Below are 13,574 nucleotides of genomic sequence, written 5' to 3'. Positions count from 1 at the left end.
TGAAGACACAAACTGGTTAATTAAATGGTTAATTTTCCCAAAACACCCCTTCACTCTCTGATCAGTAGGATTCATCCTCTGTGGAGCATGAATGACCAGCTGTTACTCAGTCACGTGGCATTGACTTTACTTTTGATTGATTGACAGCGTTGCATCAAATGCCTTGAACACTGTCCACCTTCTCGGGGAATTAGAAGATTTGTGTTCCATTTTTTACTTTTTGCGTGTTCTTGTCTTTGTTCTTTCTATTTTAACATTCATATGACACAGAAGCAGTTGTTTTAAGTTAGCCCCATAATTAATCAGGGACGTAAAATGTACCAAAACGTACCAATATTAGTGAGCAGCACGCATTGTCTGACCTCACAGCAGGTTAGCAGATGTAACCCACATTCAGTATTTAGACTTTACATCAAGCACATACTGTAGTGTTTATCCCCAGAAGCATTTCTGGTTATTCGTGCAAGCAGTTGGAGAAGCGTCAAAAGATGAGAAGTCTAAGCTTTTGCAGCTCTTCGGTCCTCAGCGTCCTCGCTGTAGATGCTCCCACACCTGTAGCTGAGAGCAACGTCTGCTCCGCCTCAGTTCCTAATCATCGCCGGACAAAGGACGCTCGCCTCTCTCCTCCTTCTGTCTTTATCTCTCCCCGTCCATCCCATTGTTCTGCTGGCGGCAGTATAAACCTGTCCGGCTGACAGGGAACTCCCTCCGGAGCACCGCGATCACAGATGCTCTGCTGATGGGACGTCCACTCGCTTATTTTATGCGTCGCACATGGACACACACAGTTTGACCATCACGTCTTCATTCAAGGACAAGCACACACTCGTCCAGGAGTCCATCTGGCCAGGAGAGGTGTAATGTGTCTGCAGGTCAGGCAGGAGGCCGGCTGTGTTGCTCGGAAGCTTCAGTGAGTCTGCCAGGTCCTGCCATGATTAAGAAGTCAAACCCACGCCCGCGGTGGGAGTGCGCCGCCGGGACCGTCAAAAACCTAAGATCTTCAGGGCCCAGTCGCTCCGATCAACAGTGAGTTTGGTTCTGTTTGTGATCCATTCTGATCTCTTTTGTACAGATGCACAATACTACTACAATCTCAATACAAAAACAAATGTATCCTTCAGTTAGAGCGTTGGTGTCGTTGAAGTGGAAAAGCTGTAACGTCCTGCAACCCCCTGTACACATATAGCCTCCTGTAGTCCCTGCAGCCTCCTCCAGCCTCCTGCAACCTCCTCCCGCCTCCTGGAACCTCCTCCAGCCTCCTCCAACCTCCTCCCGCCTCCTGGAACCTCCTCCAGCCTCCTGCAACCTCCTCCCGCCTCCTGGAACCTCCTCCAGCCTCCTCCAACCTCCTCCCGCCTCCTGGAACCTCCTCCAGCCTCCTCCAACCTCCTCCAGCCTCCTGCAGCCTCCTTCACTCTCCTGCAGCCTCCTCCAACCTCCTCCAGCCTCCTGCGACCGCCCACAGCCTCCTTCAGCCTCCTTCAGCCTTCTACGACCTCCTTCACCCTCCTGCAGCCTCCTGCGGCTGCCTGCAGCCTCCTCCAGCCTCCTCCAACCTCCTCCCGCCTCCTGGAACCTCCTCCAGCCTCCTCCAACCTCCTCCCGCCTCCTGGAACCTCCTCCAACCTCCTGCAGCCTCCTTCACTCTCCTGCAGCCTCCTTCACTCTCCTGCAGCCTCCTCCAGCCTCTTCCAGCCTCCTGCGACCGCCCACAGCCTCCTCTAGCCTCTTTCAGCCTTCTACGACCTCCTTTACCCTCCTGCAGCCTCCTGCAGCCTCCTCCCGCCTCCTGCGGCTGCCTGCAGCCTCCTCTCGCCTCCTGCAGCCTCCTGCAGCCTCTTGCAGCCTCCTCCAGCCTCCTGCAGCCTTCTACGGCCTCCTTCACCCTCCTGCAGCCTCCTCTCGCCTCCTGCAGCCTCCTGTCGCCTCCTGCAGCCTCCTGGGGCCTCTTGCAGCCTCCTGCGGCCTCCTGCAGCCTCCCCCCGCTTCCTGCGACTGCCTGCAGCCTCCTGCAGCCTCTTGCAGCCTCCTGCGGCCTCCTCCCGCCTCCTCCTGCCTCCTGCGGCTGCCTGCAGCCTCCTCTCGCCTCCTGCAACCCTTTCCGGCCTTCTGCGGCCTTCTGCAGCCTCCTGCAGCCTCCTCCAACCTCCTGCAGCCTCCTCCCGCCTCCTGCAACCCTTTCCGGCCTTCTGCGGCCTCCTGCAGCCTCCTCCAACCTCCTGCAGCCTCCTGCGGCCTCCTGCAGCCTCCCGCGGTCGCCTGCAGCCTCCTGCGACCTCCTCCAGCCTCCTCCAACCTCCTCCAGCCTCCTGCAGCCTGGCTCTGGATGTCCAGGCTCATCCTGTCAGCTAAACAGCAGCCGTGCGCTCAGATCTGGTTATAATTTCCTCCATCCAGTTGTGTCATAGACGTCTCACTCTTCATCCAGACGCCCACACGGAGCCATTGTGAGCATGAAAAGCTAAAAGCTATTGAAGCTAATTGTACCAACAAAAGCACAAGCAGTGTTTATGCAAATCCTCCTCTCATCCTGCCTCTCGCGGCCTCTCTATTCAGCAGCCTCTCCTCTCCCGTCTCTTCATATATTTGCCTCATTTTCCATAGTTTCCTCTCCTAATTTTCTCACTACAATCACTATGCCTTATTTTTTTATCTGCACTATTTGTCATAGTTTCTCTCTCCCTTTTTTCTCCCCTTTTTTCTGCTCACTGTTCAAACCTGGGGATTCGTCCTGCTCCTCCAGCGCCGTTCTGTCCCCATCCACCTGCTGCTGGTAACCAGGATCAGTGATTATCGACTACACTTAGTCTACATGTTTCTTTGTGTTTTTTAGTTTTTTTAAACTTGAAGTAATGAGGGATTTATGAAACTAAATATATTGAGCTATTAGGTTGTAAGAGGCTGGCTTGACTTTTATGGGCTGCAACTGAACAACAATGTCGCCGCTGTAATGAATGTGTGTGGAGAATGATTAGAAGATGTGATAAGTGGAGCTTCTTATTGACTCCGGCTTTTATCCCAACGCACTGCCACAGGCCAGTATCTGGTTCTGATCCTGGTTCTGATTTACTGGACTGGGTATCAATGTGCGTGTGTTATCACATCGCTTTGGACTCATCACTGTCCATCTCTCCTCTTTCTTCACGTTTTGTGCTCCTGTGCTTTTGTTTTTGCTGTTTATTGACAGCAGCAGCAGCACAATAACAACAACACGAGGGGGAGAAAGGGGGGTGGTGGCTGGAATGAGAGAGAGCATGCTGTGAACTGCATCCAGCATCAATTATTCAGCTTTCTGTTGCTTTGTACAAACAAGATCTCTGGCAGAGAGGACAACGCACAAAGACACTAACGCACTGACGCTCTGGAAACTAGATGGAGAAGAATTAGCAGAGCGCTGGGGGTAAACAGCAGCAGTTAGATGGTGATCGACAGAACAATTACTGGGAAATAAACACATTAGACGTGTGGGGAACGTACAACGATCTGGCTCATATCAGATCTTCAACATGGGATTGGATGTTCAAGGCTCTAATGCACCTCGTAGGGTCACATGACCAACAGAACACTCACTCACTGGCTGCTTTTCTGTGTTTGTCTGTCTGTATGTTTCCCTTCAGACTGTGCTCGTCATCTCTGTTAGTGACGTTAAATACTAGCTTCCTAACACTGACCCCAGGTTGGAGTCATAAATGTAGAAGCAGGTCAGTTACCTTTGACTGAATTTAGACAGATAATAGAAATAGGCAGGAAGACGCTTGGTTCATTCATGATGCATGAAGGCAGCCGGCCTCGCCGTGTGCTGCAGCCGGGCCTGCTTGCTGTAACCTGCTTTGATCAGTTGCAGCGAGAGGAGCTGGCAGGGTGTCACCCAGCAGGCGTGAGTGTGAGTGAAATAGGCTTCCACACACAACGCTGTTGTTTGTCTCGAAATGCTGCAGTTCAGGTGGTTTAGTGCGAACACGTGTTAGACTTTGTGTGTTTGAAGCCGTTGTTTTTAATGCAGTAAATAAGGTCATGAATCTTTCTTAATTCAGTCCAATCCAAATGTGGAGCTGCAGCAGAGCGTGCGAGTATTGTTGTTATACAGTGTGTTTGTGTACAGTAGGTGTGTGCAGGGCTGTTGTAGGCCAAAGGTGTGTTGTCCTGACTCCGATGCCAAACTAATTAGAGCTATAGAGCTCAGAGGCCTGTGGAGAGGCTACACCACATTGTGTGTCTGTGTGCGGTGTTCTGCCAAAAAGCCTCTTTGCTTCTCATTCACGCACCTCAAGTACATAAACACCTCGAGTGCACACAGCAGCACACGCACACAAACACACACAGTGGGGGTCTGGCTGCGTTGGCCTGCGATGCTGCTGTCTGCCTACCTGAGCCACAGGTGTCGGCTCGCTGCTGTGTGAAGCCGATCACGACTCCTTTTAGCCGCTGTAGTAATGACGTTCCAGCGCGAGGTGCTTGAGCTCAACCTGTAGCTTCACATTTGATTTCAGCGTGTGCAGTTGGAGGCTGCATTCCCAGTGTCCCTGTTGGCTTCCAGTTGTGGCCTTTGTTGGATTCGTGCTCTCAGCGTTGCATGAAACGAAGCTGCACCTCAGGATACACATTTGAGAACGGCCTTCTGCAGCCTCCTGCAGCCTCCTGCAGCCTTCTGCGGCCTCCTGCAGCCTCCTGCAGCCTCCTGCAGCCTCCTGCAGCCTCCTGCAGCCTCCTACGGCCTCCTGCAGCCTCCTGTAGCCTCCTGCAACCTCCTGCAGCCTTCTGCGGCCTCCTGCAGCCTCCTGCAACCTCCTACGGCCTCCTGCAGCCTCCTGCAGCCTCCTACGGCCTCCTGCAGCCTCCTGCAGCCTCCTACGGCCTCCTGCAGCCTCCTACGGCCTCCTACAGCCTCCTACAGCCTCCTGTGGCCTCTTACGGCCTCCTGCGGCCTCCTGCGGCCTCCTGCAGCCTCCTGCAGCCTCCTGCAGCCTTCTGCGGCCTCCTGCAGCCTCCTGCAGCCTCCTACGGCCTCCTGCAGCCTCCTACGGCCTCCTGCAGCCTCCTGCAACCTCCTACGGCCTCCTGCAACCTCCTACGGCCTCCTACAGCCTCCTGTGGCCTCCTGCAGCCTCCTGTGGCCTCCTACAGCCTCCTGTGGCCTCCTGCGGCCTCCTGTGGCCTCCTGCAGCCTCCTACGGCCTCCTACGGCCTCCTACGGCCTCCTGTGGCCTCCTGCGGCCTCCTGCGGCCTCCTGTGGCCTCCTGCAGCCTCCTACGGCCTCCTGCAGCCTCCTACGGCCTCCTACGGCCTCCTGCAGCCTCCTGCAGCCTCCTACGGCCTCCTACGGCCTCCTCCCGCCATCGTTGCCTCAGCCGATGTTCAGGACAGCGGCTCCGCGGCCTGTGGGATTAGTAGCATGTACTGTATTTGTCTGGTTAGAATATGTAGATTTGACAGTTTAAAACTAGGAGAAGGATGTAAAACTTATTTTAGCACATCCAAACCTGTCTAACGCTGCATTCACTTGTGGAAAACACCACATTCCAAACCACAAAGCACTCTGGTGAAAGGTGAAAATATCTTAAAACGCAAAAAATGTGATCATTTATTTACATTTGAATTGAGAAAACCACCTGGCGAAATGATGTTTGTGCAGAGGGGTTACGGAAGGAGGACAGGGATGAAGCTGGACGCTGATATGAAGGAGGAGTTAGAGAGAAGAAGAAAAGAAGCTGGACATTGAGGAAGAGGAGGAGGAAGAGGGAGGTTGTCAGGGGAGGAAGACTCATTCACCGTCTGCTGGCCGTCAGCCAGGGAGAAGGACAGAAAGGGAGTCGTCTCTTGTTGTTTGAAGGTTACTGCAGGACAAAGACAGAGAGAGAAGGGGTGAGGAAGACAAGAGAGGGGGAGACAAGACGGATTGTAGCAAGGAGGAAGAAAAGAGGAAATGATAAAGACATGAAGCGAAAGAGGGGCTCAAGTAATTTTGTGTCTCCAAGGTGGGAGCAGCTTTTATACCATTAATGCTGTGTGTGTGTGTGTGTGTGTGTGTGTGTGTGTGTGTGTGTGTGTGTGTGTGTGTGTGTGTGTGTGTGTGTGTGTGTGTGTGTGTGTGTGTGTGTGTGTGCGCGTGCTCCTGCCAACTCTTTAACGAGGGACTGCTGCTAATTTCAGAGCTAATACTGAACGGTTCCACATCACTGAACCCAGGGAGGAGGAGGAGGAGGAGAGGAGGTAAGGATGCAGGACAGAAAGGAGACGAGTGACGGGGGGCAGGGAGGAAATAAAATGAAATGCAGATCAGGAGAGACGGAGGGAGGAAGAGGAGCAGAGGAGACGGGGGGTGTGTGGATGTAAAGGGAGGAGGAAGGAGGAAATAAGACACGACACCGAGCAGGACAGAAAAGAAAGAAGTTGAAGTGAAGAAGAGGAAGAGGGCGCAGGGGTTCAGAGGAGGTGAAGGTGAAGATGATTAAACCTTCGTTTGCAGCTGTCACCGCCTTCTCCTCATCTTACCTCCCTCTTTCATCATCCCCTCCCCCCCTTCACTGCCCTTCAGCATCTGTGATCTGCCTTTCTCCATCAATTCATCAGCGTTGTTTTGGCTCCCGCTCCTTCCTCCTCCTTTCTCCTGGTGTGGAGCAGTGAAGGCGGGCGTCCATCTGCCTGCAGCCTCCTCACGTCCACGCTCCAGACCTGGAAGTCGCCTGAACCCGAAGCTGCTTCTGCTTCAGCGCTGGAGTCCATGTTGGATCCATCGCCAAGCGGCAGCTTCAGCCGAGCCGTGATTCCAGCTTCAGACCGATGTCACAGCCGGGGATGCGACTCATTAGCATATTTAGTTTACTTTTCTTTCTTTTCTTTCGTTTTTTGAACATATGACACCTAAACCTCCATCACTGCAACACGTCTCTGCTTAATTTGCTTTCCTGCGTTTAGTCATGTCGCATTTTGTTATTAATTTGTGTTCTTATTCATCTTTGGTAATTAATACTCCCAACTCATATCCATAAAATTCACATTATTACCCCATAATGTTCGTTATCATATTAGACACATGAGCTTTGCTTAATTGTGTTGTGTATTAATGAATTTGTGCATTAACGTTTCCGTGTGAAGGAGATAACCAGTGTTGTCAAAGGAAATGACAAAATGTCTGCAAGCTAGAAAATACGTAGTAAATATTCTGTGAAAAAGCCTAAATGTTCAATATATATTTATATGCATGACATTTATTTTTGTTCGGCTAAACTGATTAACACACGCTTACATCCAGGACTAAGAGGCACTGGTGGATCTGCTGTAGATACTATTATTATTATTATTATTATTATTATCATCATCATCATCATCATCATCATCATCATCATCATCATCATTATTATTATTATTATTATTATTATTTGAAAGTTCAAAAAATGATTTGCTGAATAGAGTCAAAGGACACAAACATAAACAGAAAATGTAAAAAAAAATAGATATGATTTTTACAAATAATATAATTATATAACAATTGTTCTTTAATTTTATTTTTATTGTTAATAATAACAAATGAACTATTGCATTAGGATTTAAAGTGGAAATGTGTCTTTAGTGTTGTTAAAGGAAGAAGTAACTAACTGGGTTGTGGATCCATCTGCGTTCAGCACCGGTTTTAGACTGAGTCCGGTTCTTCTGGTTCTGGTTCTGCTCCTACCGGACCAACAAACACCGAGCTGCATTCCTGCCGTTTCTAGCAACTAATCCCACTCAGCTCTGGACTCTGGACTCCTGAGTCCGGTGCTTTCTATGAAGTTTGCAGTGGATTCATTAACGCAGTTCCTCTGTGTCTCATTGCTTCTCTCTCTCTTCGTGTCTCCTGCAGATCTGTTGTTTTCTTTGCTGTCGTCTGTTATTCTTTGGTTCTACCCCTCCGGCTCTTCTTCTCCCTGTTCATCACTCTCTCTCTGTCTGAGGGTTTGCTGGTTCTGGCACTCAGTCCCCTGATCAGTGATCTCTCTCTCACAGACACATACACACTCACACGCAGAGCGAGTGATGTGTCATCGCCATGGCGATGTCAGCAGGCGGGGCTTAATCCAAAGTGACACTTGTTCTCTGCCTTCCTTTCCCATCGCCATGGAAGCAATTACCCTCCTCCTGAAGGGCCCTTTGTCGAGGTGCATGTGTGAGAGTGTGAGTCTGTGTTTGCGTGTGTTCTCGTCCTCCCAGAGTTGACAGGGTGGAACCTCGGCTGCAGGTCACCTGATTGGCTGAAGATGGGGCGAGAGAGGAGTGAGCTTTAAGCGGTGACGAGAGGGAGAGAGGACCCATCTTGTGCATTACAGTATATGTGTAAACTAACAGCTTATGTGACTTAATGAGATAAGATGCAATAATGATTTAAATGATGTAATAGAAAAATATCCAGGTAGACACAGCTGTTACTTTCTAGTCTCTTCAGCCGTTCTGAACTTGTTCTGGCCTTGTCCTAACGTCGTTCCCATTGTTTTGTACTTGAACATGGTTTTTGTGTAAGTTTCCACAGTTAAAGGCCTTGTAGACCGTGAGTTGTGTGTTTGTGTCAGGGCCTCACACCTTGGAGATGTTCCACCGGCCACCGTGCAGCTCTCGTCTGCCTTTTATCTCCCGCCTTCATCTCTCATTTTATATTGCTCGCCGTGTTTCTCTTTATCTCATCGAAGACTTTCCTGCATGGATTTAGTGCTTTTGAATAATCTTCCTCTCAGTTTGGCCTCTGTGGATGGATGAGCTGATCATGTAAACAGATACTCTGATATCAGGACAGAACAGAAAAATTAAGCATGCCCTTTATTCCAAAATATAAATTGAACTAAAATTGACTTCTGTTCAAAACAAAATGCGGCAGATATGAAAGCGAATTTGTTTTAGTCTCGCTGGGATGTGCAGAGCTTCAATGGGTGCGATTTGGTACGGACATTGTTAATAGGATTTGTTTTTACTTTCCTTGGGAGAAAAAGGTTCAGCGATTTTGTCGTCCCTTTAGCTGCAACTTTTAGTTGTTCAGCTACAGAAAAGTCAAACTTCACGTTCCAGGACGTAGCTCCTAATGACCTACTGACCAGAATAGAACCTACTGACCGGATGACGACCTACTGACCAACAAAAAACCTACTGACCAACAAAGAACCCACTGACCAGAATAGAACCTTTTGACCATCAAAGAACCTACTGACCAACATAATGACCTACTGACCAACAAAGAACCTACTGACCAACAAAGAACCTACTGACCAGAATAGAACCTACTGACCAACATAGAACCTTTTGACCAACAAAGAACCTACTGACCAACATAATGACCTACTGACCAACAAAGAACCTACTGACCAACAAAGAACCTACTGACCAGAATAGAACCTACTGACCAACAAAGAACCTACTGACCAACATAGAACCTTTTGACCAACAAAGAACCTACTGACCAACATAATGACCTACTGACCAACAAAGAACCCACTGACCAGAATAGAACCTACTGACCAACAAAGAACCTACTGACCAACATAGAACCTTTTGACCAACAAAGAACCTACTGACCAACATAATGACCCACTGACCAACAAAGAACCTACTGACCAGAATAGAACCTACTGACCAACAAAAAACCTACTGACCAACATAATGACCTACTGACCAACAAAGAACCCACTGACCAACAAAGAACCTACTGACCAGAATAGAACCTTCTGACCAGAATAGAACCTTCTGACCAACAAAGAAACCTACAGACCAACATAGAACTTTTTGACCAACATAATGACCTACTGACCAGAATAGAAACTACTGGCCAACATAATGACCTACTGACCAGAATAGAACCTACTGACCAACAAAGAAACTACTGACCAACATAGAACCTTTTGACCAGAATAGAACCTTCTGACCAACAAAAAACCGACTGACCAACAAAGAACCTACTGACCAGAATAGAACCTACTGCCCAGAATAGAACCTAATGGCCAACAAAGAACCTACTGACCAGAATAGAACCTACTGGCCAACATAATGACCAATTGACCAACAAAGAACCTACTAACCAGAATAGAACCGACTGACCAACATAGAACCTATTGACCAACAAAGAAACTACTGACCAACAAAGAACCCACTGACCAACAAAGAACCTACTGACCAGAATAGAACCTACTGACCAGAATAAAACCTTCTGACCAGAATAGAACCTTCTAACCAACAAAGAAACCTACTGACCAACATAGAACCTACTGACCAACAAAGAACCTACTGACCAACATAATGACCTACTGACCAGAATAGAACCTACTGACCAACATAATGACCTACTGACCAGCAAAGAACCTACTGACCAACATAATGACCTACTGATCAACAAAAGCTACTGACCAACATACTGTAGAACCTACTGACCAGAATAGAACGTACTGACCAACATAATGACCTACTGATCAACAAAAGCTACTGACCAACATACTGTAGAACCTACTGACCAGAATAGAACCTACTGACCAACATAGAACCTACTGACCAGAATAGAACCTACTGACCAACATAATGACCTGCTGACCAACATAGAACCTACTGACCAACATACTGGAAGCTGATAAAGGCCATTCAACAACCTAATGAGGTTTTAATCCAATAAGTTGTTGTCTGTAGGAAGTTTTTGATATCTAACAGCAAATGTGTTTTTTATTGTTAAAGTAAGTAGTATTTGAATTATATATTTCTTTATTTGAATAGCCGCTCTGTCTTTATGATGCACCTGTGGGCAGATGGTCTATGTGAGATTAACGGAGTCCGTATTTCAAACCAGGCAGGTTAAAGCTCAGACAGTAAATCTGCGTCCACGTGGCCAGTGGTCAGTTTGACCTCTACTTAACCTGGAACACCTCCACCAACCCATGACACACAGGCACATATCTCTCCCTGAGAGCTGACAAGCTGCTTTAAAAGCCATCGACCACCTCGCTGAACTTTACGACATGACACACACACACACACACACACCTGGAGCGGCGTGACAAGCTCTTTAAAACACCATCAAGTCAGCGAACTGAGCTTTACGACGTGGTTTCATTCCGTGTTTATACGACCCAAACACTGACACACACAGCCGACCACAAGTGTCGCATTTACCTACTCAGCCGGTACATGATAAATATGTTGGCCTGAGTCAAGGTCACACACACACACACACACACACACACACACACACACACACACACACACACACACACACACACACACACACACAGCACATTTGTCATCCGTCAACAAAATACTTTCCAAGAACAAATACAGTCTGTCTTTGTGGCTGTCTGTCTGCAGCAGCTGACTGAATGACTGAGGCGCTGGCTGCCTGCTGCCTGACTGTCTGACTGTCTGGCTGTCTGACTGCCTGGCTGTCTGACTGTCTGACTGTTCTGACTGCCTGGCTGCCTGCGTGGTGTTAGAATGTCCGGTCTCAAATGGACAATTAGCCAAACATCTCCACAGCTTCAGCTGCAGCTACAGGCAGCTTCATGTTTGTTACATATGCAGTGCTATGGTGCTTCTACGCTCCAGCCAGGAAGTTAAGATCTACTGTACTTGGACTATTTGCTGTTTGATTTTTCCTATAAATAATCGACAGACAGTATGAAAACAGTTTTCCTGCCAGATGACAGCCATATTTCATCTCTAGCCTTAAACAGCTCCTCCTCCGTCTCCGCCAAAGTGTGTGTCCGCTGTTCCCCCATTTCATCCCCTTCTCCCCTTTTATGCCTCCAACACTTTTTCCTCTCACTTTTTTTTTGCTCCTGCAAAAATTAATCACCTGTGTGTGTGTGTGTGTGTGTGTGTGTGTGTGTGTGTGTGTGTGTGTGTGTGTGTGTGTGTGTGTGTGTGTGTGTGTGTGTGTGTGTGTGTGTGTGTGTGTGTGTGTGTGTGTGGCCGGCAGGAAGCCCACAGAGGATTTTAGCAACTGATTTATTGCCAAGTTAATTCATAACAGCGTCCGATGATGATGAGAGGCCCCGGGAAAGTGTAGTCGTCACTGTTGTTGTTGAAGGGTGAAAGGGAGAGAGGGAGAGTAAACAGAGCAGCTCTGTGAAATGAAGTAATAGAGTGGAACCAGAAGGGAAGGATGCAGGAGAACCAAGAGGTTCTGGAGTTGATTGTGAGAAAGTGACAGAGAGCGCACGGTGATGTCAAGTGTGTTGGTCTGAGGGACGTGTGCCTTTAAGTCAAGCGCATAATGAAAGTCTCTGAAGGCCGTCAGGTGATGAGCTAATGTGCATCACTGACCTCCGCTAACACCCTGGATCTGATTATGGGACCATGTTCTCTAGATAGATAGATGCTTTACCCAAATCCTGCGCAAATGAAATAATTACAACAAAAATAAAAATTTTCGAAACGCAGAGCTGCTGGAAGAAGACGATGTATATCACCCAACATCTGCCAAATGAGCGCAGCGCTAACGGGCTAAGGCCATGAACACCCTTCTCACTGCTGCATCTCTGCTTCCAGGTTGCAGGCTCTGAGGAAGGAGAAGTCACGGGACGCGGCGCGATCGAGGCGAGGAAAGGAGAACTTCGAGTTTTACGAACTGGCCAAGATGCTGCCGCTGCCAGGCGCCATCACCAGTCAGCTGGACAAGGCCTCCATCATCCGGCTCACCATCAGCTACCTGAAGATGAGGGACTTCGCCAACCAGGGGGACCCTCCATGGAACCTGCGCATCGAGGGGCCGCCGCCCAACACCTCAGTCAAAGGTAGGAACCCAGTGAGAGCCCAGCGAGCGAGCGAGCGCTACAAACACTCTGAGGCGTCGCAGCCACAGACTGAAGGGCTTCACTATGACTAGGCTTTCATGCTGACGTGTCTCAAACCTTTTAATTATCATGAGCCTAGTCACAGAGATGCACAGTTGGCCCTTTAACATGGAAACGCTGCTCCACACACTCACACACAGCTAGCTTGTGCGCTAAGTGATTTTTGTGAAGGGAACATTAAGCTTTGATGAATTTCTGCCTGGAGTAGCAGAGTACACACAGCACTTGTGAATCTAAGTGGAATTTGCCTTTGAAATGGGCCCTTTGTGCGACGCACTTAGACGAGAAGAGGAGCACTCGCCTTTAAAAGGGACGTTTGGGCTTGTAGGAATGACCCAAAGATGAAAGCAAATTGCCTGAGAGTTGTGGTAGAGTGTGTGTAGGAACGACAACCTGAGCGTTTACCTGTTCAGAACTGGAGGCGTACGGCGGCACGGCTGGATCCTGCACATGCCCGGCCACACGGCGGCAGATGGCATCATTGTCAGGGCTTTGAAGAGACACATGCATTTTAATGAAGCCAACAGAAACGTACGCACGCACGCACACAACTCAGCATAGGTTGTGTTCACACATCTGTCAGACACAATCACAGCACAACGCAAGAGTGCAGCTGAACAACCAGAACCTTCATCAGGTTCACGCATGCACGCACACACGCACACACACGCACGCATAAACGCACACATACACGCACACACACGCACGCATACACGCACACACACGCACGCATACACGCACGCACACGCACGCATACACGCACACACACGCACGCATAC

The 13,574-nt window shown here is 48.9% G+C and overlaps 1 protein-coding gene across 6 annotated transcripts in view; it reads left to right on the top strand.

Moving 5' to 3' along the window:
* The window catches only part of LOC114847951 (neuronal PAS domain-containing protein 3), a 153,755-nt gene that overhangs the window by 57,322 nt on the left and 82,859 nt on the right, over positions 1-13,574 (top strand). For all 6 annotated transcript variants that reach the window (XM_055505465.1, XM_055505462.1, XM_029137953.3 and 3 more), the window contains one exon: positions 12,491-12,735. In XM_055505465.1, the coding sequence (XP_055361440.1) occupies positions 12,579-12,735 (157 nt within the window). In that variant the 5' untranslated portion in view covers positions 12,491-12,578. The remainder of the gene's footprint in view (positions 1-12,490; positions 12,736-13,574) is intronic.

The sequence above is a fragment of the Betta splendens genome, chromosome 22 (genome assembly GCF_900634795.4).
Source record: "Betta splendens chromosome 22, fBetSpl5.4, whole genome shotgun sequence".
Lineage (NCBI taxonomy): Eukaryota > Metazoa > Chordata > Actinopteri > Anabantiformes > Osphronemidae > Betta > Betta splendens.
The sequence above is the reverse complement of the archived record's forward strand: the minus strand, read 5'-3'. Positions and strand labels throughout refer to the sequence as shown.